Source organism: Siniperca chuatsi, linkage group LG17, assembly GCF_020085105.1.
Source record: "Siniperca chuatsi isolate FFG_IHB_CAS linkage group LG17, ASM2008510v1, whole genome shotgun sequence".
NCBI lineage: Eukaryota > Metazoa > Chordata > Actinopteri > Centrarchiformes > Sinipercidae > Siniperca > Siniperca chuatsi.
In genome coordinates this window covers 19,131,696-19,156,586 of record NC_058058.1, presented here as the reverse complement: position 1 = coordinate 19,156,586, position 24,891 = coordinate 19,131,696, and the positions used below count along the sequence as shown (strand labels likewise).

General features: G+C 41.5%; 1 protein-coding gene across 5 annotated transcripts in view; it reads right to left on the bottom strand.

Moving 5' to 3' along the window:
- The window catches only part of col16a1 (collagen, type XVI, alpha 1), a 67,196-nt gene that overhangs the window by 28,967 nt on the left and 13,338 nt on the right, over window positions 1–24,891 (bottom strand). For 4 of the 5 annotated variants that reach the window (XM_044171026.1, XM_044171028.1, XM_044171030.1 and 1 more), the window contains exons 3-20: window positions 21,725–21,793; window positions 21,516–21,633; window positions 15,039–15,162; window positions 13,957–14,238; window positions 13,034–13,114; window positions 10,413–10,481; window positions 6,839–6,871; window positions 3,736–3,771; window positions 3,596–3,646; window positions 3,299–3,331; window positions 3,101–3,145; window positions 2,547–2,585; window positions 2,322–2,384; window positions 1,314–1,358; window positions 1,115–1,210; window positions 797–832; window positions 582–626; window positions 425–460 (exon numbers count right to left, since the gene is read on the bottom strand). In XM_044171026.1, the coding sequence (XP_044026961.1) occupies window positions 425–460; window positions 582–626; window positions 797–832; window positions 1,115–1,210; window positions 1,314–1,358; window positions 2,322–2,384; window positions 2,547–2,585; window positions 3,101–3,145; window positions 3,299–3,331; window positions 3,596–3,646; window positions 3,736–3,771; window positions 6,839–6,871; window positions 10,413–10,481; window positions 13,034–13,114; window positions 13,957–14,238; window positions 15,039–15,162; window positions 21,516–21,633; window positions 21,725–21,793 (1,301 nt within the window). The remainder of the gene's footprint in view (window positions 1–424; window positions 461–581; window positions 627–796; window positions 833–1,114; window positions 1,211–1,313; window positions 1,359–2,321; window positions 2,385–2,546; window positions 2,586–3,100; window positions 3,146–3,298; window positions 3,332–3,595; window positions 3,647–3,735; window positions 3,772–6,838; window positions 6,872–10,412; window positions 10,482–13,033; window positions 13,115–13,956; window positions 14,239–15,038; window positions 15,163–21,515; window positions 21,634–21,724; window positions 21,794–24,891) is intronic. The other variant, XM_044171027.1, reaches the window with a different exon arrangement.

Below are 24,891 nucleotides of genomic sequence, written 5' to 3'. Positions count from 1 at the left end.
ACTTGTAAGATATTTTCACAATACTGCTTTATCCTGCATTTATGCACATATTTTATATCCTGAACTTGTATATTGCACTTCTGGTTAGACCTAAACTGCATTTCGTTGCCTTGTACTTCTACATGTGTAATGACAATAAAGTTGAATCTAATCTAATGTAGCCAGCTGCGTTGAGCTCAACAGCTACAGTACTCAAGTTAATGTAAAAATCTGAAAATACTGACATGATCATACAATCGTCCTTTCTCACTCTAGCCATTGTTGCTGTGTGGTGCTCAGCTGTTTTTTATAATCCGCATTGAGATTTGTTTTCAGCAAGAAAACACTACATGTTAGGGCAACACTATGCTAACACTCATGCTAGCTAACGTCAACTTCAATCAATGTTATCAATAGCATCTCTAAAGACAACGTTTACCAGTACCTTCTCTCCTTTATACCCTCCTGGTCCTCTTGGTCCCTATGAAAACAGCAGAATCACAGTCAAACACTGATGTAGCAGCTCACAGTTGGAATACTGTATATTGGAAGCTCATGCATACATTACTGACGATCAATCAATGTTTAAAAGAGTCTCTCACTGGATCTCCTGGCAATCCATTTTCTCCTGTAGGTCCTGTATCTCCCTGTTAACACAAATCACTGCATTTGTCTTAAGAATATTGTTACAGTTACCCAGAAAACAATCCTCAAAAAAGCATCTTTGTTTTGTTTTTCATGTCTAGTATGTCATTTTGGGTTTTGCTAATCTAAGAATGGTAATCCTACATTATCATGTACCAAAGGGTGAACCTACCTTGTCTCCCTTTGTACCCGGTTCACCAGGAGAGCCCTGACAGGAAAAAAGTACATAAATCTTTTCAAATGCCTTTCTTACAACGCTTTTAGGCTTCTGTCAAGGGCAATGAATGCTGCACCAAAAGAAGGAGTCCTGCCAAGTCCTGCCCTGCACTTCTGAGAGCAACGTCTAATAAAAGTACTTTTTGGTCAAACTGAGGCCATCTGTAAGTGTGAGTGCAAGGCCATTAAGATAACCAGTGAAATGACACCATCCAACAAGTGCATATAGGCTTCTTTTTTCCTGCAGAGTTCTTGAATTAAAAAAGACACTTACTGGTAGGCCTGGCTTTCCAACTCCTGGTGGGCCTGGATGTCCGGGCTTCCCCGGCTCCCCAGCCAACCCTTCGGGACCCACCAAACCTGGGGTACCCTGGGAAAACAAGTTCAACGCAGCTCTATTAAATCCAAACTGAACTGAATGTATGTGACAGACAGGTTGATGGTAGAAGTTCCCAGACTTAATGCAGACAGACCTTCTGTCCCTTGGGGCCGACTACACAGATGGACCCTGCTCGACCCTGGGAAATGGTGACAGACAGAGAGGGAAGTGACAGCATCAGTACGGGTCAGTGACATCATCAGTGTCAGGACAGAATAATCAAACAAGCTCTACAGAAATATATCTCCCAAATGTCTTCATAAATTGTTAGACACTTGTTGATTTCCCTCATTTGTTTGACATTTTACAATTGGAAAATAGAAAGAGTCTGTAAGATGTATTATCTTCAGTGGTGCATATGCAATATTTTCCGCCTGCCTGATTCAAGTCACATCAACAAGCACATTCATATTCACAATGTCAGATGGATGGGAGGCTTAAGAAAATCTATCCTCCACCAAATCCATCTGTCCACGACAAGCACTTAGCCTGGTGAACAGCTAAATGTGAGCACGTCTGATGCCGAAAACCAGGGGAATATCTCAGAGCACACACATGTTGTAATTTGTTCCTCAAAACTTTTCATGCGTCTACAGGATCACTGCGCTGAACAGGGAAGATTATAAGGTTTAAGTCTTCCTGAATAGGCGCCTGCCTATGTTAGAGACCAACAGAACAGTCAATGAGGCAGCATTGATTGTGCAAGCTTTGTTGCTCTAGCATAATCTAACAGGCATTAACAGGCTGACTTAACGCCATGGGAAAGAGGAGGGGGGAGAACAGATATCAATGGGCGTCTGAGCTTAAAGAGTAATACCATATAAGTTTACTAAATATCCGCTCTTAGCCTGATAAACGTGGCTGTGTAAGTGGATGTGTGGGTATGTGTGTGTGTACTGTAGGTGTATTAGTGTGTTTGTGAGCGCATGCTCACTTTAGCATTTGTGGTATTGAAAATGTACAATTCAAGCTAACTGTTACTTAACCTCAAAGCAAATGTCATGCCTGAAAGACACTTTTACTGATTCTTATTATAGAAACTCTGTAAGACAAAGTAAAAGAGAACAAAAGACACAAAAATTGCAAAATAAAAAAGACATACATCCTTCCCTGGAGTGCCTGTGAGACCCTGTGTACCGGTCTCTCCCTTCTGACCTTTTTCTCCCTAGACAGAGCCAGAGAAGGTGAGAAACATGCAGAGAGAGAGAGAGAGAGAGAGATAGAGAGAGAGAGAAGAGAAAATAATAAGGGGTTAGAAATTAATTAGATGATCATTAAAAGGCCAGATCTTCATTATTTATCACCAAAAGATGCTTAAACCTTTCACCTTGTACCCAGCTGCTTCGCCCCAGTTGGCAGGCAGCGCCTGTGGAGAGAAGGAATGGAGACAAGGCCCAGATCAATGACCTGGCTCTAAAGAGACATTACACACACACACACACCACTGGAGCATAGCAAACAACACAGTGATCAGTCAGCAACCTGTATGGACTACCAGCAGGACCCATATGCTCTAATGACACACACACACACACACAAAACCTGAGAAACAATCAATATAATATTATCATCATCAATAATCTGAGGTATATGCAGATGCATATATGTGAATCAGATACATCAAACTCATTCTTAGACACATACACATATGCATTAACACAGTCACAGAGACCTGCACACATACATTCATGCACACACAATGACTCACCGGTAAATAAACATAGAAAGCACACACTCATTCCCACTGCATAATTAATGTTGGGACTGGATGCTTGGAAATGAGGTTTTGAATAAAGATCAGACTACATAGCTGAAGGGTTAGTGGGGTTGGGAGGCAGTGGGATGTGGTGCTATAACCTGTAGCAGAAGATTGGCACTCACCGGCTCGCCTTTCTCTCCCTTCAGGCCCTTGGATCCCTCTGTGCACTGAGGTTAGAGACACTTGGTTGGCATGTATTATCACAGACCACACTTTTTGGCCAAATTTCAGGTTCATACTCTGCTGCATGCCAAATAACGAGACAATAATTTTCTGCAAAACGAGGTGCGAGCCTGAGACCCAGTGGAAAAGTTACTTACTGGACCTGAATGGAAGCCAGAACAGCCGTCGCCCTAAGATGGAGAGAGGCGGAAGAGAAGAATGATTGCTTGTGAGCGAAGAATACAATCAGTGAGCACTGAAGAATGCATATCAGCTAGGTGGTGGATTGGTCCATAGCCAGCATCATATTAGACTACAACGGCATCCGTGTGTGTATGAGTGTGTATGTGGATAATGATAGGCATCATTGTTCAGTGCTAGGCATGTCTGGGCACATGTGATGACATAACACATTTTGCTGATTTTAGTCTTACGAGCATGTCTTTCACACTCACCCGGTCGCCTTTTTCCCCTTTCAACCCAGCAAGTCCACCAAGATTTACTACCTGAAACACACACACATAGTGTTACACACTATTATATGTTTGACATATTCCAATGGAAAGAAGTGAAAGTAAAGATCAGTGATCCTTACATTTTCTTCCCTATTCAGGAGTAAACAACCAGCACACTACAGACACAGGGAGAGAATTATTATTAGACTGTATTTAATGTCCTTGAACGAGTTGTTTGTCTGAGTAAAAGGACGTTTGTGAAGGAAGTCAATGGGTTGAAGTTTCTGTAGTCACCAGGTGGTGGCACTGTTACACAAAATTAAACTGTGCTGATCCCTGTGCTGTTACGGTGTGCGGTTAAAAAGGATGGGAGGTGGGCAAGTGGGCACACAAACACACACACACACACACACAAACACAAATCTCCCATGGGAGAAGGAGATCAATAGGAATGTCAGATTCCCACAGCACAGGACTGAGCAATCCAGCTGCTCCTCACAGGAGGCCACTCACACATCTACATACACGTACCATATAAGAATAACCATTATAAATAACTGAAGCATTTTTAGCGGAAGCGGGTAATTAAAGCCAAATCCCCCGCCCGGTGTTTCTGTGAGTCTTGCTTTCACACACCAGAGCTTGCTGAGACCAGTTGCAATGACGAGTCACTCTTTCCGAGCTCATGTCTGACCGGGCTTAGTCGAGTCCTCATTTAGTTCCACTTAAAACCTCAGCGGCTTGCCCTTTGTTGTTTATTATCTACATTCAGCTTTGAAATGGAAAAGTCAGATTGCTGTAAAAGACAGCATACTTTCTCTGTGCATTATGAAATGGCACTACAATATTATTGTAATTAAGCCCACTTTGCTGTCATTAAATACTCTCAGTTAAGATTAATTAAGATTAATTAATTGGGAGCAGAACTGAAAATCTCTGAACATCAAAAAACACTATTCCTACTGTATTAATAAGTTGGTATCGCCATAGGTTTTGTTTTTGCTGTTTGTATTTTTACTGTCTATTTGTTTGTTGTCCCACAAGCACATGAGCATCCAAGCTGTGTGTCTACCTCTCTCTCTCTCTCTCCCTATTTTCTCCTCCTTGTCCTCTCGTTTCACTCAGGCTGGACCATTGGCCGTCCTGGGACCTCCCTCTCTCCCTTGGCTGTCGGTGCCTCATTCCAGATATTTTGGATCTCGATCTTCGTCCTCTAGGAGACTCAGCCTCTCCTCTCTCCCTTGTCTGCACGTTGTCTCGCTCTCCCTCTCTCTTGGTGTGTTTCTTTCCCTTCTCCTATCTGTGTGAATGGTGTGCTTGAGCCTCTTCCCAGGTCTCCATGGGGGAAGAGGAGGTTGTGTGACTCAGGTCTGTTTGGCGGCACCTGGAAGTTTCTCGACATCCTCCCGGATCCATATTTTTCATATATGTTTACAATCTACTTGGAATTTTGTCATCCTGATTGTCCATACTCTAAATGTATTATGTTGGTCTGTTCTGTACACACAACATCTACTGCATGTCTGTCTTAAAGTTGCAATAATTTTATTTTGGCCACTGGGGGCCAAGGAACAAGCATGTAACACAACATTAATATTACCACCTTAAAAATTTGATACAAAGAATGTGTTAGCATACAGTTGGCTATAACATATCTAGCTAACACAGAGCAATATTTGCATTCATTTGGAGTCATGTTTCAGGTGACCTGTCAAATTTAAGTCTAATATTCACTCTTATTTTAGCTCTGTGTTGTGCTGTGCCAACACCTACAGTATGCTCATTTATTAGCTTAAACATCTCACAGGCTGAATTTTTGGCACAAACATCCTGTCAGTGAGTCTTGTTCTTTGGTATTAAATCCCAGTGGGCTCATTTTTTGGCATTGTCTCTCTTGCTGCCAGGCATTGACAGAACAAGGGCAAGACCCAGCACACACTAATGACAGTCTAATAGCAGTATAAACATAAATCTAACTAATTTATAAATAATTTTCAAAATATGTACAATCGATTATATTTGGGGTTTCTGTGCAAGTGCCACTTTCTCAAATGCATGATAACTTACTCGCATGACGCATGATCTAACAGTAAAGAAAGGAAGTATATGCTGGGATTTCAGTTCTGGCATAGCCCTTTGTGTTAATATATTCCTGCTGATTGGTGGAGCTCAGCCTTTTGACTCGCATAACCAAGAAGACACTGATGTAGCGAGAACAAGCCATAGAGGAAAAGCTGAAGCTGCATGACATGAACACTGTGATAAAAACTGGTTTCTGACTGAGCTTTAGGATTGTGCAGCAGAAGCCAAATCTACCTCTTGTTCAGATCATTTATTACCATAATCATATTAATACATAGGCTTGGCATATTTGTTGGTATTTGTGTTGCAGTGCATAATATCAGGTTATATTATCAATGGATTCCTATGGGTACTATGCCTTTTTTTACACTGAAAAAAAAAAATGTTGCCTGTGTAATTTGACCAAATTAAATTCACAGAGCAGAAGAAAATTCACTTTTGTTTCTTTGCAAGTGTGTCCCCCACGGTGGCGGGGCAAGCTATGTGCTGCAACCCAGGTAATAACCTACATTGGGGAAGTCAGGGGAGGCGACCAGCTGCATTAGTAAGCACACACAGGAGCAACATAATGAAGCGTCTGGAGTTTTGTATTCTATTTGTGAAAAGAACATACCTATTGTAGGTGAATGACAAAATTAATAGGCAGCAGCAACTCCCAAGTGAGACTCAGCGCATAATGACGTGTAAATCAGTCCTCGGTCAGTCAGCAAGCTGGGTACGTATGAGGGAGGAGGGAGGAAGAAACAGAGATAGACAATTGCTTTTTCTAACCCCATGCACAACACACATACACACACCATAAAGGTGCACACACACGTACACACATATGCCCTGCATATTGTCTTCTTAATTGAATTACAGCAGCACACACATGTTGGAGGTCTATTTATCCATCCATATGCTTGCTAATTCTGGACCCTATTTCAGGATGTACTGGGTTAAAGGAAGGGTACACATCTGACTGGTCGCCAGTGCATTCACGTTGGAGATTTAGAGTCTTCAATTCACCTAACCTGCATGTTTGTGGACTATGGGAGGAAACCAGAGCACACATGGAGCCACTGTGCCGACGTATGGTCTGAGCCACTGTGGCGTCCAACAAGTTCTTTAATACTGCAAAATCAAATATGTGTATGTGTGGGTGTGAATTGCGAGGCTTACTTTCTCTGCCAGATTCTTGGATGCAAAAATATCCTGTTGGTAGAAAGAAAGATAAGAAAAGACAAGAAAGAAAGAAAGAAAAGGTCAGGCCTTTTTTTCTTTCACATCATATCTGAACATGAGCTCAATATTACTGCCATTTCTGGCTTCACATTGGTCCACATTGGTCTATGTTTAGACGCTAATGCTGACTTCAATAGCTTTGAAGGCCATTCAGAGAAGTATTATTTAGTCTGTTTTTCTCTATTTTGGCAGCACTGTAACCTACTTCTTATTTAAGCCCTACTCCTTGCTCAAATTGTATCAAAATAAAAATCTACATTTTCGAAATTCTTCTCAAACCTTTGAGCATTTAGTTTATATTCTCAGGCACTGGCAGCTCTGCTGCAGTTCATAGTAATTGAATCTCTTGAAGATGTTCCCAGGAATGGCAGCAATTTCAATTGAAAGTCTCTATAATATCAACATCATATGACATCTTTGGCATAGGCAAGTTGTTGTTTTCCTGTCGCATTTGCAGTGCATCCCTTTAAACCTCGTTGCCATTACAATACATTGCATCAGATACTCAACAAAGAAAGGAGAAATAAGGGCCATCTCAGTTTCACACATGGGTCATTAACAGTTATTCTTTATTCTGAGTGAAAAAAGAGATGAAAGAGGATGAGAAGAGCGAGCAAGAGAAGTACTGTACCTCGTGAGCCCAGAGGCAAATGAAGAGATGGACCCTGCTATGCACAGAGTTACAAAATCGGACAAAAAAAGTCAACAACAAGAAACATGGAGGACAGACTGGAAAGCTTAACGGAAACAATTTGTTCAAGGCAGCAAGTTAGAAGGAGAGAAATAAGGAAGAGTTTCAGCAAAGGGAAGAAGGGAGAAGATATTTTACAACTGGTTTTGGACTTCAATATAAAAAGTCGAGTAGAAACACACTGAGACTGGGGAAACACAAAGTAGACACAAAGAAACCTCTGTGTCTACTGAGGACTGGATGACCTTTCAGCTGGGAGCTGGGTTGAAAGCAAGGAAAAATAGATTTACGTGTTGGAAGATAAGAAACAGTGTGGGTGAGATTTGTCATACCTCAGGAAGGCAGTAACTTCTGTGACCCGAATGCAGACACAAGGAATGACACACACCTCTGCACCAAACCTGATTCGCCTAGTAGTTGCAAAGACGGATTTTTTAACATCACCAGAAGATGTGGTTTCTTACTGTATGTCAGTAAGTAAATTGATCCCGTAATCTTCACTGACCAGCTAACAAACTAATGCTGTACAGCCAAACCTTGTTCAAGCCTTCTTTGTTGAGTCTTGGGTTGAATATTTCACTCAATGTAAGCATGATTTAGCTTGAATGAAGAGTTGGAGCAAGCTGTGACAGAATATGTATGTAGTACTTTCTGATAGTGTGGAATAAGATATGCTAAGCCAGTTAGCCTAGCTAACTTAACTGAAACACTCTGTTCGAAAGTAGTAAAATCCAGCAGCCAGTACCTCTGAAGTTTTCAAATTAACAGGTTATGTCTCGTTTGAGTAACTGCAAGGCAACCAGTGGAGACATCAGGAAGTAGCTTCATATTCACCGTACAGACATGAGTGGTATCAATCTTCTTACGTAACTCTCTGCGAGAATGCAAATAAGGGTATTTCCCAAAATATCGAACTATTGCTTTAAAAGACTACCCCACCGATTTAGCATTGCACTACTATAAAATTGTCAAACAAAGTCAATATCGATGCAGCAAATCCAGAGATATGGTCTTTTTTAATCCACGCATTATTCTTCCTTGTCAAAACCTGGCGTCATCATTACCCACAATGCAACTCGACCGCAGACAGTTCGGTTGGAGATTCGGGTGTGTTATGCTAGTATCAGCTAATGTAGCCTCGAGCCTCTAGCAGAGATGCAGAGATGGGGAGCGGACTACAGAGGTCTGGTAAACTCACTTCTTTCAAACTCCACACCTCCAGATTTTTTTCATTTTCAAAGTTGTAGTCTTCTGCCCCAAACACCATTGCCACCAAGTGACATCACTTGTAGGCTTAATACAAACAATACAAAGGCTTAATACAATTTTTTCACACATTCAGCAGTACTCCCCAAGGCCTGTAAACAGACTTTCATGTGTAAATTGGTGGACTTCCCCTTTAAGGCTACTTCAACAACTGTATGTTATGGGGTTATCAAAGGAATATACATCCACAGAAATAGTAATTTACCAACAGTTGACCCCAGTTTACACTGTGTTCACTCCATAGCAATAATGTACATACTCTTTCCACATACAGAACACATGACATTGCACGTATGCTGAGTTTAATTCACTGTCATTCAGTGAGGCTTAGATTAATGGAACAGTGCTATGACTCAGAAACATCTGGCCTGCACACAGGAATTTTGGATTACATTGTTCATTTGCTGTGTATAAAGCTAAACTGCTCAAATTAGTCTGCATGTATGTGCATGTGTGTAAATGGTCAAAATAGAGCAGATGAGAAAGGTGACAGAATAGATATTTAAAAAATGGGAAATGAGGACAGAAATGTGTCTGGGCTGCATTCATGGCATTTATGCATGACTGACAACACAGTAAGGAGGAAGATAGTCGTAACATTACTAGGTCTGGAATATTTTACTATATAAGGATAAACATCATAAAACACATTAAAACAGTCAGTCTGCAACAACTGATAGCAGAGAAGAAGGAGAGAAAGAATGACAGGTGAGTGAGAGAAAGAAACAGAGGGAGATGCCATGCCTGAGTTATTGAAACTGTGTTTGCCTGGAAACATCTATGGGATTGATTACTCCTGAGGTCTGCCAGAGCTCTAAGTTAACACCAGCACTCCACAAGACAAACACCAGGCCCTAATGAATAGATAATTGGATATAGATCCCATTAATATGAATGATGAAACAAGCGGGTGTGGAAACAAAAATGAATTGCCTTTACGTTATACTGGACGAACTTCATGTATCACATAGCATTGAAGCAACCATAAAAAACACCATGGAAATTTGCGGATAAACTGCTCCCATGTGTTGCATAAGGCTCTATTTGTCATGCATTCGATGCTGCCCGCGGACACTTTGAATGATTACTACCAGCAGACTTGAACTGAAGTCATATAAAACTCAGACTGCAGCACGGTAGAAAACATGTTTTCCACGGCAGAGTTTCAAGGGAAAACAACTACGCCATTTGGTCTAAGTCCTACAGGCCAGTGTTTGCTTGCCAGCAGGAGCATATAAGACAACTTAAACTGTTTCAAGAACAAAGCTGTTTGAGGCCAAGTGCTTGTCCGTGTCTGTATGTGTTATGTCTGTGCCTGATGGGAACCATGTGATAATTCATGATGAGGAAGTGACTCTGACATTTCCCCTCAATTTGTTACTGGATATAAGTGCTTTTCATTGATTTTACAATGATCAAAGCATAAGAAGTGTATTTTAGTGTATGTGTGTATATGTTTATGAGTTTGTATGTGATCACACATGTTTTGCACTGTTTTTTTTTTCTGTAAGAATCTTTGTGTGCATTTGTTGGTGGGTGCAGGCTTTGACTTACCTGGTTAAATGTGTTTTCCAACAGGTCATTCTCAGCAGCACGGCGGCTTTTGGGAGTGTCTGGTGGGCACTGCAAACATACAATAGACACATAATGGGTAAAAGAACACTTTGGTGATTTCCAACCTGAATCCTATTCTTCTACTCTGGGCAGGATGTAACAATCTGACATAAAAAAGATCCCCCTGCATTTTGTGCCTATTGTTGCTGGTTGAGCTAAATCGTCAGGACTGGTAATCTGGCAGATGATCTAACCAGAAGTAGAGAAGTGAAATATTTCCTGGTTTAGTCTTATGTTTTACTGTAGTTATTGTATAGTCCAATATTTGTAATATTGCACGACACATTTTTATCTGGGATAAGTCTCTTCTTGTAAATCATGCGGTGCCTTGAGCTAAATGCTAACGTCAACATGCTAACATGCTCACAATGACAATGCTAGCATGCAGCTGTTTAGACGATGCTAGCATTGTAGCAGTCAAACTACAAGGTCAGAGCTATTGACAACTAGCAGTTCTAGCTCTTTCCTTTGTGTTTCAAGGAGCTGCAGCCTTCATGGGTATGTGAGCATGAGGGTGAGCGTCTACATATGTGCACACATGCTCCTCCACTTCTTATTTCAAGCAAAGCTTGAAGGGAGCTCTGCAGCACACATGCATTGGGCAAATGAGAAGAGGTTTCCTTCTTCAGCATTCAGTCCTTCCTCCAGAGGACTCTACAGTTTCAAACGTCTGAGGGAACTTCTCACCCTATTTGTATCTTTCTCATAAATCCATTTGGTAATGAAAAAGACACATACGCATGCACACACAGACACGTAAGCACAGACACCCTGGAGAATTCTGACAAAAAGTTGGCTGAGCACAAAAATACCTTCAGCTTAAAAATAAACCCAAGAACTGGCCGTTTGCAGTTCTTCCCATAACAATCACTTACTCTGTTTTGCCTGTCTAACAGAAACATTTAGGTCCAATGAATCTGTTTTCTATTTGATAAGGCTTTTGTCTGAAGCCTGCAAAAAATAACTGCACAAAAATACTGATCAAGACTAGAAGTAGATATGCAAGAGAAAGAAAGGGATATATAAAGAAAAAGTGTAGAAAATGGTATTTCTGAAGCTGCAAGAGAGCAAGTGATACTTTCAATTAGGCTTTTGGTCACACTTTAGGAGTACAAACAATATTGGCAAACCACAGTTGATGTGACATAATTGCACACAATGGAATTACCCTAAACCCTAGTCATTTGTATACATAATACTCTATGTTAAACAAAGCCTCTGAGGAATATTTTGTTAACTAACATAATAAGACAGGCGTTTTAATATTTGTGGAAGCCTAAGTCAAGTAACTGAGAGTGTTATATAGTAAGGGCTCTCCCTGCATATCAAAATCTAAGGTGGGCAGCTATATTTTTTTCTTCTTTCTGACCACCTAAAAAGGGTCGGAAGAAAAAAATTGAGCATGATGCAAAGTGTTGCTGATTAACAAGAATAAGCCTCCAGAGCAAACGCAGAGACTGTTTAGGGTGTTTAATTCTGATAACGCAAACTCAGCTTTTCTTGCAGCTGTTGCACAGTAACCTTTCAGCCAATAACTGACTTTTATTGTGAAGCAGCTGCAACAAGTGCTGAGTTATAGTCACCAGGGTCAGTCTAGATTAGCACGGTGGCACAGTGGTTAGCATTGTCGCCTTACAGCAAGAAGTCATGGGTTCACTTCATGCAGGGTCTTTCTGTGTGGAATCTGCTTGTTCTACCCGTGTTTGCACAGGTTTCCCCCACCATCAAAACATGCATGTTAACAGAGGTTAGAAGGTGCTCCAAACACAGATTTTTTCACTGGATCAGTTGAAGAGTGGCAGGCGCCTAATGACTGAAATTAAGATTTGTGTGAGCCTGAAACCTCTAAAGGCACAATTTTAAAGCCATAGCAAAGCCCTTTCCTGTGACGATGTTGCTCCATATTCATACCCGACCTTAGCCCCATGGAGACTGGGTTAGACCAATAATTTGAGGTGGCAAGGGGGCCAACTGGTTAAAATGGATGCCCTTTGAGTTGGCATAAGAGGTTCACACCCCTTGTTGAGAAACATCAGCACCACTGAAGAATTTTGTGAAAGTCAGTGAATTCTTGGCAGGCAACCAGTGGAGACTCCTGGAAGTAACAGCTTCCAGCTAAGAAATAATCAATCCACTGTCGAACTGTGAATTGTTGTTTTCACACTTTGTTTTTTGTAATGAGATATAACGTGTTAATTAGTGCTGTTTAGAGCTGCTGGTAGGCAGATTTTGTTACCTTCATACAGAGCCAGGCTAGCTGTTTCCCCTGTTTCCAGTTGTAGTGCTAAGCTAAGCTAACTGGCTGTATCTTCATATTTACTGCACAGACACGAGAATGGCATCTATCTTCTTATCTAACTCTCTGCCAGAAAAGTAAATAAAAATATTTGCCAAAAAGGTGAACTTTTCGTTTATATTCCAGGTTTACCATTATTTGCATTTTATAGGATAACGCAGGAGCAAATTCACTGTAGAGCAGCTGTGAATAGTCTCTGCTCCACACAAATCCCTTGTTATTGTTAATCAATCATTTATCAGTTAGTGAGTGTTGCCAGTCTCACCCTTGCCCCAGGTATATCACAGCAGGCCTCCTGAATGGCGAGGGAGGGGTCACAATACAGCATCACCTGCTGAATGTCCATCTAAGAAAGAGAGGGAGAGAAAGAGATTGTGATTTATTTATCATGCAGGTCTCCATAAGTCCTCTGTGTTGTTTATTTAATAATGTAAATAAAGTTTAAATAACCAATTCATTTCTCATCTATATAAACCATTAGGAAAGCACTTTGTCAGGAGGTTTAGATGCGCGTGTACGTGTGTGCGTGTATGTATGAACACGTCCTACCTGCGCAAACAAAAGACCCTGGCTGCTTTCTAACTAGGCCAGTTAATTGATCGTCAAACTAAGTGCCTGGATTACGGGATCTATTCAGCGTTAATGGTCCCGGCTCACTACATGCCCATTCTCCAAGGTAGTCCACTCGCTTTTTTAATCAGGACTGAATAAGAAGAAAACATACACACACATATAGATGTACACATACACACATGGAGAGAATGAAGGATTTCAGTACAAAAGTCTTTATGCGAGGTTGGTCCACTATTTCACTCTGTCCTTCCTGCTGGAAACATGGCTCTATAGGGGAGTCTGGAAAATTTTAATTAATTAAAATGCCAAGTGTATATTGAATTACATTTTGTAAGCACTATCATGCCATTTTCCATGGTATAGATCCCAATAAGGGAATTTGGCTCATTCAAAACACTTCTGAAACGGACAAGTAACAGTTTGCTCTAAAGACTAAAGGTCACCACACTTTCAAATAGTAAGTTTAGATGACATTTACTTTGCAAAGCTTAGCCTTGATCAAAAGCTCTTCAATGCCAAGATAGGGCAGTCAGACACTGCATGTTTAATCAAAAGCTCACACAAATTCTCCTCTCATTTCAGTATTTTCTTTTCCAGTTCTCCATAGATCCGTACCTGCACAGGCGCAGCATCTGAAGCCCGAATGCCCAGCAGAGTGTGTCCGTCAGTGGGCAGAACTCCACGGGGCTCCAGGGGTTTGGTCTCAATGGAGCTGCAGTCCACGTGGAGGGAGGCAGTTCCGAGTTGCACGCTGAGGGCCACCTTGTGCCAACGCAAGTCCAACAGGGCTTCCACCCCCTCCCCGGTAAAAATGCAGCTCACCAGGTCAGCTGAGGGGTCTACCCCCCTGGCACGCAGGGACAGGGTGCCATCAGGGCTGTTAAGGTCTACAGAGAGCTGGGTTTTGGGTGGCGATGTCAGGGTTAGGGGAGAGAGAGGAGTGGAGGGTATGAAGATGAGAGGGGTGGGAGAAAAGTGATGTATGAATATGCACAAGTGCTAATTAAACACACACTATGTTCAATATGTCAATGCACAAGAAAAATGTACTGCATCTCAAGTTGTCTGACTGGAAGTGGCTTCAACAAAAAGTAATATGTACATGCTGCTACCACCTAACAGAGCTGTAGAACACAGTAGCAGAGAAGAGGTAAAGGGGAAGACATATTAATTATACACATGAGCAGTACAGCCAATCAATCACTCCTAATGAGGCGACTTGGCCTCCATCCATCATACACATTGAGTATTTAAATCTGGCATCAGACTCTTAGTGATTATGGGTACTCTGAGGGACTCCAGTGCTTCATCATGGAACACACATGAATAACAATGAAGGTGAATGAAAGAGGACAGCAGAAGATGATCGAGGGAAGAGCGACCGAGAGACAGGGAGCTAGAGAGACGGGGATCGGAAGAAGAATAAGAGAGGACAAAAGACACGTGGAATGAAAGGGGGAGAGAATTGAAAAGGTGTCACAAGAGAAAATAAATCGAAGGGGAAAGTGGATGACTATGCAAAAGAGAGATGAGAGACAGGAAGAATGAGAAGACAAAGGGCATGATGAAGAAAAGGTAAGAGATTAAGGAAGAGAGAGAAAATTGAAGGAGGGAATGAGACAGGGAAGGAATAGTGATAGGAGGAAAGAGAGGCAGGAATGCATGAAGGCGATGGGGAAACAGAGGTTGAGCTGCACCTGCGGATATCCCTGCTGGTCAGATATCTGGAAGAGGTAGATGGTGTCTCTCAGGGCAGCCTTCTTTAACGCCAGGGTGAAGATCAGGGTGAACTCCTCAGGCAAGCCATGAGGAAACACCTGACTGGAACACAGAAGTTCAGAAGGGTCAGGGACACGTCACTCCTCCATACGTGGCAGCTGTGAAACGGTGAAGCTAAGCACAGGAGAGTCTACAGTCTGGAGGAGCTTTGTTAAGTCTGAGAAAATAACCCCTGATGAGGTTGATTTTGTCAAAGCAGCCCTAAATAAAATACCTTATTGAATAGATGTATAGATGAATAATGTTGGACATGTTATTTGAAAAATCAAATCAATTACTCATTACATATTACTCACTGAAAACGTAATCACTCCACAGCAAAAGTAATTAGTTCCATTACTTGTTAATTTAATTTCATTACTCAGCAAAGCTCTATCAAATGTGACTTTGACTAACTCCAAAACCTCCAACACTGACATCTTCTGTACACGACACTGTGGTTTAACAAGCAGCCAGCCTACAGTATGGAAGTATTTAGTGCCCTTCAACTGCGAGCTTAGCCCCAGTGACTGCACACAGCTCTCCAGACATCTCGTCCTTACAATGAAGCTGTGGTGTTGTTCACACACCCTCCAATTCTGAATAAAACCCAGGTGATTCCAGATTGTAGGCTCACTGGCCAAAAAAGGAGGAAAAAAGGAGACGCAACATGTAAATAAGAGAACTTTGGAGTTACTGGTACATTTCATCTCTTTAGGTAGAAGCTAAACACTTTTCCACACCTCCAGACCTTGTGCCAATCTAACACATGCCAGACCAGTCTGACCACACAGACACAAAACTGATATCAGCTCTCCATCCAAGTGCAAACAGGATTAGTAATTGTAGGAAATGAGTTTCAATTTGTAAGCCTTTACATTGTTGGTTACTAAAAAAAGAAATAACATTACTGTAAAATGTTACTGTCCAACACTACTGCAGTTGTACAGTAGGTCTGTACTGTATGTGTGTATACAGGTGTAGGTAAGGGGATACATGTAGGAACATGTGTGTATAAGTGCATATGTGTCAGTGTCCTGGTGTATATTGTGTGTATTTGTATGTTTTTCATTTGAGACTAGTGTAAGCATTGAAAACAAATTTCACTCTGGGACAATAATGACTATCCATCTGTCTTGACATAAATGCAGTTGGTAGCCAGAGAGCTAACTCAGCTAATTCAATTGAGCTTTTGACAAATTAAGACAACTTTTGGGTTCACCTATCTTTTTTTGATGTCCTCATGAGTGAAGTGACAACGTAATTATATGTGTGTTTCCTGTGTGACCTTCTTTATATCCTATGCATGTTTGTTTTTCTTTCCCTATTTCATTCTTTTTTGCTTGTCTCCCCACAATGTGTGACTGCAGCCAGCAGTACAATGCAGTGCCCACTGTGTGTAACCCCCTGGCATTCATTTTCATAGCAGATACAGTCTGGCGAGCCTCATCCCTCAGTTTTGGTCAAGGGCATCTAAGCACACAAATATACACACACACACACACACACACAAATATTAACCGCCATGGATGTGTGTAGATGTATTGAGAGATGAAGGGTTCACAAACAAGCCCAGTGAAATGCATGCTCACTGAGTTGGTGAGCACTTTGAAATATTCTCTCTTGCTCTATTTCTTTCTCTCTCTCTCGCTTTGCACACACAGACACACACACACACACACACACAGAATTGTTGATGCTGGCAGCTGGTTTCCCGCTCCTAGAAGTGGGGTGACAGTGATTTATGACTGAGGGAAGATCCAAGGGAAAACAGCCAACTACGGGACGTCAAAACAAAGAGAGGATGAGTAGGAGAAAAGGTGAGAAAGAGAAAACGTTGAACCTTGAGATCTAGAGAGAGAGAGAGAGAGAGAGAGAGAGACAAAGAAAGACAGACAGAGAGAGGAAACTACAGTGAGGGACCAAGAAATTCTACATATAATATAAAAATGCATGAGAGTTTGGAATGAACTAATCCACAGAAAAGTATGTAGGTAGACAAAATGAAGATGGAAAGAGAGTGTGTGTGCAAGAAAGAGAGACAGACAGACGAATAGAGAAAGAAAGAGAGAAACCAATGTTGAGAATAGAGTTGTTTTGCTGTCGATTAGTGACACGAGCTGCAGGGCGCAAAACCACTCACAAACTATTGACTTTTAAGTTGGAAGTACCTCACCTTGGCCTCTTACGTTCAGAGTCCCGAAGAAAAAAAACACACAAACCCCACAGACACACACGCACATACACACAAACGTGCAATGGGGAGATAAATCACTCAGTATGGGCCAGACAGATTCAGATCTAGCCTCTCCCAACTCTGAGAGAAAGTTACTTCTGCTTCTCTTGTTTAAAAAGAAAGGTAGAAGAAAGTCTAGTGCAAGCCAGAGAGGCACAGGGGAAGAGGGGGAGAGGAAATCTAATGTTGAAAAAGCAGATCTTTGGTTTAAGATGGGAATATCACCTGGAGAGATGTACAGGCACCCTTACACTGGGTTCTAACTGTGTTGGAATCTATTTCTTTCAGTGGAGAGGGTTTCTATCCCTGAATGTATTATACACACCTAACTGAAAGGAATTTTAAACAGCTCGAACCTGACACATAAAAGGAAGAACATAGTTTCACGCTACTGTATAGTGGCCAAATTTTGTTACACGTTGCATTTTTTTTCCTATGGCTATTTTCTTTTTTTTTAACAAAACTTTTAAACAACTTTAGGAAGAAAATTAACTGTGTAGACAGCAGCACACACCTTGACAACTATACTTTGGATATGGGAATTTCTATAGGCCTGCTGCTGATAGTGCCCCACTATGGTTCATATCACCATTGGCAGCACTAGCCAAAGCCTTTTTGGGGGCTTGAGCAGAATAGCCCATTCTCATTCCCAAGGTGTCAAATACCAACATTTTGTCACGCCCCCTAGCGTCATATAAACATGCACAAGGTACCCTTTAGCGTCTATTAGATGCACAGGGCTGCCAGAAAGCCTTTATGAAATCAGGTGACGGAATTTAAAAAGTGACAAAGTCCGCTTAAGGAGGTGGTGGGGTGGTTGGGTGTCAGGACTGTCACCAAGGAGTCCGGAGTTCGTGTCCTGTGTGAAACCAAAAGTTAACGTTGACTTTAAAGTTTAAAGTTGCGTTACCTGACTTCCTACTGCCTAACCAAGTGGCGTTACATCGTTTGTGTAGGCGTCTTCTACTAACACCAAATGGTACCTTGTGCGTTTATATACGAGGGGCGTGACAAAACGTCTGTATTTGACGCCCTGGGAATGAGAACGCGTTGGAGCAAAATTTGATTCACGGTGAATAGTAGGTGAAACTCTGAACAAGGCTAGTCCAGGCTAGTCAAGGATAGTCTAAGTTCAGCATGCTAACATGCACACAATAACAATGCTAACATGCTGATGTTTGGCAGGTAGAATGTTGTTTGGTTAATGCATTGAGTCTGGTACCACAAATTCAGTCTACCAATCCTCCCCCTTCTGCAGATGTAAGCTGAAATATCTTTATAGATGCGCTCCTCATTAGCCCCTTTTATACAGCCTGTTCAAGGTGGGAATATTGTGCCATTATTCCTTCTTGCCATTCTGTACGAACACGGAATGGGGGGGCATTGTCGTTCCGCTGTTATGCCGGCAGTGGAGATGGTAACAGAACTGAATCGAGGTCTGTAACTGGGGGAGCTGGCACGACGCGACGCCGTCGCGTTAGCCGTCATGCCTCTTTTGGTTCCAGCGTAATGACGGTTCTTCATTACGGCAGTATTGCAGTATCTCTGTTTAAAAAGGGATATTCACTTATATCCCCTTTTATTCCCCTCCTACATGATAGCTCTTTTATGATCCTTCCATGGTCACAGAAACATTTTAAGAGCACCAGTGCACTCCTTATCCTTGGTTGCTTAGAATTTTATTAATCTCTTAATATAAATTAATTCTACAGTTGTGCTTATTAAGTAATTCCTGCATAAGAACAGAAGCAAAATGCTTAATGTGTCAGCAAACTGTAAATTGTACCACTTTTGCTATGTGATAATGAGTGCCAAATTCATTAAACGCATTTCAGTTCTGTCATAAAGAGTTGTGATCTTGGCCTCATGCCATAATATCACTCTCCTACACGCTGTAGCTGCATAAAAGAAACAGGCCCAAAGCAATCAAATCATATTTTGCTGAAATTAAAATGCATGTGACCAGCTGTGACTGGTGCCCATTTCACTGTCAGCAAACAACTGAGAGAGGCGAGAGACAAGTAGCTTCATCTGGCTGTCACTCATCTGTGTTACCCTGGATTAGCTGAATGGATTAGCCTCTGATACAAAGCAAAACGCTGCCTTCCAATTACTATACACACGTCTGACACTTCAGTCAACCTCACCGGCGATGAATTAAAAAGCTGTTTGAGTGACAGGGCTGGATGGGAGCCATGTGTTATTCAGTTTCAGAAATACAGTATATACTCTGGGACTGGGAAAGGGGGGACATCCAATGTAAGATGCTGCAACTGCACACATACTGTACACACACAGACAGATTTAAGCAGAGAAGCACACACACACACACACACACACACACACACACACACACACACACATATGCTCACCATCACACACACAAGCACACACATGCATACATGCTGAGCTCACACATACTCATACTGTTACTGAGAGAAAAAGCCACAGAACAAGCCTGAAGGTTTGTTCTGATGCATTCACTTACTGCCTGGATTCAAAACTTTAACCCTCTTGTTCCCTCACCACTATATCCCAACGCCCATCTGTTCTCCGCCTCCACTCTTTTTTTCAAAATGCCTGAAACCCTTTCATATAACACACTTTAAGTAGGCAAAAGCAAAAAAAACAAACATTAAAAGCAAATAATTAACAAAAGGGAACATTAGGACTAACTGATGCTGACAGACAGTCCTCTCTCATCGTCTACTTTTTGGTGAGGCGAGAAGGCAAACAAGGAAAAGGCAAATGGAAAAAAGCAAGCATCTCCTCTGATTCTGTTTAGTCATTTTGAGAAACATGTATAGAAGACAGTGAGTTCTATGTATAGAGAGAAGCAGAATGAAACGCAGACGACAGCAAGGCTGATATGCTAACATTGATTGTTCTCTGTCTGAGTTAAAAGGAAGTCACCCAGGTAGCATTCTTCATTGATAAAACTGACAGCAAAGCTCTCAATGGCATCACAATTTCAATAAACGCTGCACCATAACAAAATCCCAAACCACCATCACAGAAGAGATAGAGAATGGTGTTCTCGTCTTCTCTCTGTACGGTTAGAGGCAAAACAAAAACATCTTGGATTTTCCTCTTTGGCTCCAAAGATACTGATTTCCTGAGAAGTGACAGTTTTTTAGTGTTCCCCCCACCCGTTTTCATAAGGACAACTACTCTCTAAGCCAGTGACAAACAATATATGTGACACTTTTAGAACAAAATGTCTCTACCAAAAAAGAGTGTTTTGTCGACAGATTTATCGGGCCTTCAAGCAAGTGGAGCTCACAGTGCTGGACAGAGTGATAAAATACTCTAGGCTGACCCAATTGGCGAATTCTGAAAAACTGCTTTATCGGTGGGTAGAAAGAAGCTCAGCCGTCTGAAAACCAGCTATAGTTTGCAAGAACTGAAAAGAAAACACGAGGACTGAAAAACAGCCAGCACAACCCCAATAAGCACTTGTCATGCAATTCCAAACATAATCAACACTCAACAACTGTGTAATAACAACATGAAAACCCAGGAAAGCATAATTAAACCATGTCAAGCTGCAAAACCTTGTTGTGAAAGGAAGCCGTGCTCTGTTGGATTTTATGGCTGCAGGTGTCTTCACCCAGAAACAAGCTCAGGTTCTCAAATGCGGCTATTAAATTCATACCCTTGCAACTTTTTGATTTTTTTACTGGCAACTGCCTACTAATAAAGGCATCACTCCTATAGTTTGTGCTCAAGCAAATAAGCCAGACATTCCATTTGAAAACTAGTTACAATAAGTATATGTGGTCACACCCGGAAAACCAAAATGCTGTTACAGTTCAGTTTTACAAGCCAGTGTCAGTGGTGAGGGAAATGAAGTGGGCTTTCTGGAAATGCAATCAGAGATTGACCCGTGGAGTATGGTTTGCCAAGTGTCTGCTTTTTACACAACAGCCATTGGACAGCACTGACATGTTGAGTGAGGGTTCAGAGGCTGATTAGCCATAGGGTGTTCAGTATCTCTGCCTTACTCTTTCTTCAGACATGGCATGTAAAGCGAGAGCCTGTCGACATAGGCCTAAAGAAAGCTGAAAATCCAGCAGAAAATTCACTTTATTTCACTTCCTGTAATACATTCTCCAGCACCTAAAGCTGTACACGATGTGTTTGTGCAAGATGTGTTTGTCTGTAGGTGCTGGAAACTTACTCGGTGGGGCGTAGGAGTGCAGTCTTGCCCAGGCGGAGGATGACGGGTCCTCGAGGGTTGCGGATCTTCTTGACATCGACACTCTTGAGCAGGGAGAATTGCCTCACCAGATTAAAACCTGATAACATAATGACATTCATCAGCACCCACGTAAATTAAACTTAGAGAAGCATATGTATCTGTTTGAGTATTTGAATTTGTCTTTTCACCAGTGATATTGTGCCTGGGTGTCTGAGGAAACTTCCACTCATCCACTTGTAAGGACGGGCATTGTACATCTTTGGAGACAGAAAACACAGAGGGTTATGCAAGAAAAAAAGTCAAAAAGTAAAAACAGCAAAAACCCTGAAATGTACTATAATGCAAGAATTCATGAGAAGAAGAGCACATCGGTCTTTGGAGGTTATCCCAAAAGTAACCTTTCACACTTACTGCTGGGTGAAATGGACCGAGTTTGTACAAGAGAGAACAAGCAACTTCAAACATCCATACATTTGAGAGTAACAGAAATATTGATCTAGAAGAAAGAGAAAGGGAGCTGGTAAGGGTGAAAAAAAGAGTGTAAAACACAGAGTGAGATGAAATGAGGGCAAAGCTGTGCAGAGATGAACACAGCCCAGTCTGTCAAGTTGTCTAGCACCAAGCTTGTCTGTCGCGGTAGCCTCTGTTTGATGGATATGTTCTCACCCTGTCAGGGGAGGTTACAGAGAAAAGTGTTGCCTGTCAGAGCGGCCTGCCTCACTAGAGGGGGGAGATGTGAGATGTATCGAAAAAAAGGGCCAGTACAGGTAGAAATGAACCCTGTGAATCACTCTGATCCACAGTTAATTGATCTCTTTGGGGCCAAGGACCAAGGCCCCAAGCAAGACGTTCTACTGGGCACAGTTTTTCATTTTTTTTTTTTTTTTTTACAAAGACTGCCCTGCGTTAACCAAAAATAAAACCTAATAACTTTCTCTGAGCTGTGTTGCTGTCACTAATATTCTAAATCATTAATGTGTGCTTTATGCCAAGGCTGAAGGTTAGATATTTTAATCTAACCTCAAAAACACAAAAGTGTAAGGACTAGGATAAACTGCATGTTTATCGTTTAAGGTAAGCTGCAAAAATTAGCATGCCTGGCTAACTAGCTACCTAAAATAGTAACTCATAGCATTATTACCAGAGGCAAGGAGCAGTCACAATATAGGCTTTAGCTAACTATATTATTATATGGGTAACTTTAGAAAAATACTTGTTCAGGACTTGAACATCCACTGCTTGGGATCCAATGTGCTAATATATAGAGTTTTGAGTAAAGGCAGCTCTGCCCTGCTCTTTATTTGGTTTGTGGAAGTCTACACTCCAACAACTCCTGTTAAACTTGCTTTAGATAGTATTGTGTACTGCATGGAGAGTAACTCATTGCTTACTTCTCATCCTCAAAGCCTTTTCTCATGTAAAAGTGACGCATACTGATAAAATTCAAACATTAAAACATAATGTTGCTTGTCCGAGTATGTTTTTCTATAGTTAGCTTTCAGCCTCAGTCTTTTAACATTATATTATATTGTAGATAGCTTTCATGCACATACCCTTCTTGTTTTAGTTAGCTGGAGATAGCGTTTTCAACCAATTCAGTTTTAGTGTTAGCATTAAATTACGCTAGCTAGCTACAGCTGGTAAAAATCTGCTAGCGACAGTTCATTTCAGCCGACAAAATCCATGATCGCCGTCTAGAAATCAGAAGCATACTTTTGTTTGCCTCTGTGTGAAATTGAAGACCTATTTTTTCACAAATTACTGCAATTTTCAAGTGATACATCTGCCACCGTTGTCACTGTAAACTGTAATGTGCGAGATCAGAACGCTTGACAGGAATCGTAACAGTAACTAAGAGGGATGGGGCTTAGCTAATGGTCTGTTGTGTATGCAGGGACATAGGTGCTAACTCAGATTGGTTTGAAGGTCACTATTGATTGGTGCTGTTAGAGAAGAAGACAAAAGCCTGAAGAAAAAGCTCTTCAAACAAAAGTAATGTTTTTGTGTCTCCGAGCTTTATGGATTCAGTGTAATAAAGTTGTTGAAAATGTCTTTTTGATGAAACAGTGAGTGCACTGCATGGAGAGTAGCCTTGAAGCGTGCAACGGCAACACACTGTCTATGCTTCCAACCACAATTTAACTTTATCCAAGCTGGAAGTCACATCAAAACGGGGGGAAAGAGTCTAATATAATTACTAAAATAATAGCATCCAACTGACTTTAATTAAGAGTTAGGAATTTAATTTCATGGAAGCCGACTCAAGAAAGAATGAAATCACATTTAGCACTTCATCACCTATTATCAAGTTCATCACTTGACACCCTACAGCTTCTGCTCATCTAGGCTTCAAAACACAAAGACATTTTCAAAGCGCAGGACATTTCAACCTGTCTGTTGCACAGTGTCATTCTCTTATTGCTGTCCACAAGTAAAAATCAAGGTGCGGAAAAGAGATGTCAAACAGTGGTGTTATGGGAAACTGAGAGCAACTTGAGATGAAAGACATTTCATGAATTGAATGTGACTTCTGAACAAAGTAACAGATATAGTGGAGAGTACAGGAAGTATCAAGTACAAGTTTAGAGTCTTCTGAGTCCTCTGATTCTCTCGCTCACTCTATCTTACATTCTTGACACTATTTGTCTCTCTCTCTCAAATTCAAAGGGGCTTTATTGGCATGGGAAACATACGTTTACATTGCCAAAGCAATTGAGAAATAAAAACAAAAGTACATAAACAGTAGAATTTTGGGTTTGTAATTCTCTCTCTCTCTCTCTCTCTCTCTCTCTCTCCCTCTCTCTCTCTCTCTCTCTCTCTCTCACACACACACACACACACACACACACACACACACATGCTGTATTTATAACTTGACTGGCCCATCCTGAAGTCTTATCTGCTAACTCAGCACACAGTACACTCTCTGCAGCCTCACAAAGCCACTACTGCCTTTTAAAAAAGTCACATACAGTGCATATTCACACACATACACCAAGAGCTTATCTTCATATCTGCCATCCCAGGTTTTTTGAAGTCAAGAGATGGTGAGATTTATCTTTCATCGCCGCTTACTCTTTCTTTTTTCTTTTCCTTTTTCTGTTTTATTTATTTATTTATTTTTGGTTTTTCATCACCGCTCCATTTCCATCAGACAGAATCAAGATGAAGGTTTTTGTCAGGAGTAATCTTGGCTGGAGGCAAGCGAGCAGCCAAATGAGGTGGAGAGAGGAGGAAGATCGAACACAAGAGAGCGAGGGGGGGGGGGGGGGGTGTCGCTTGAGGAAAACCAACTTGCCCTTCACACCCAGACTTTCTGAGGTGACTGGCTGACTAGAGCTTCTATCCTGAGATA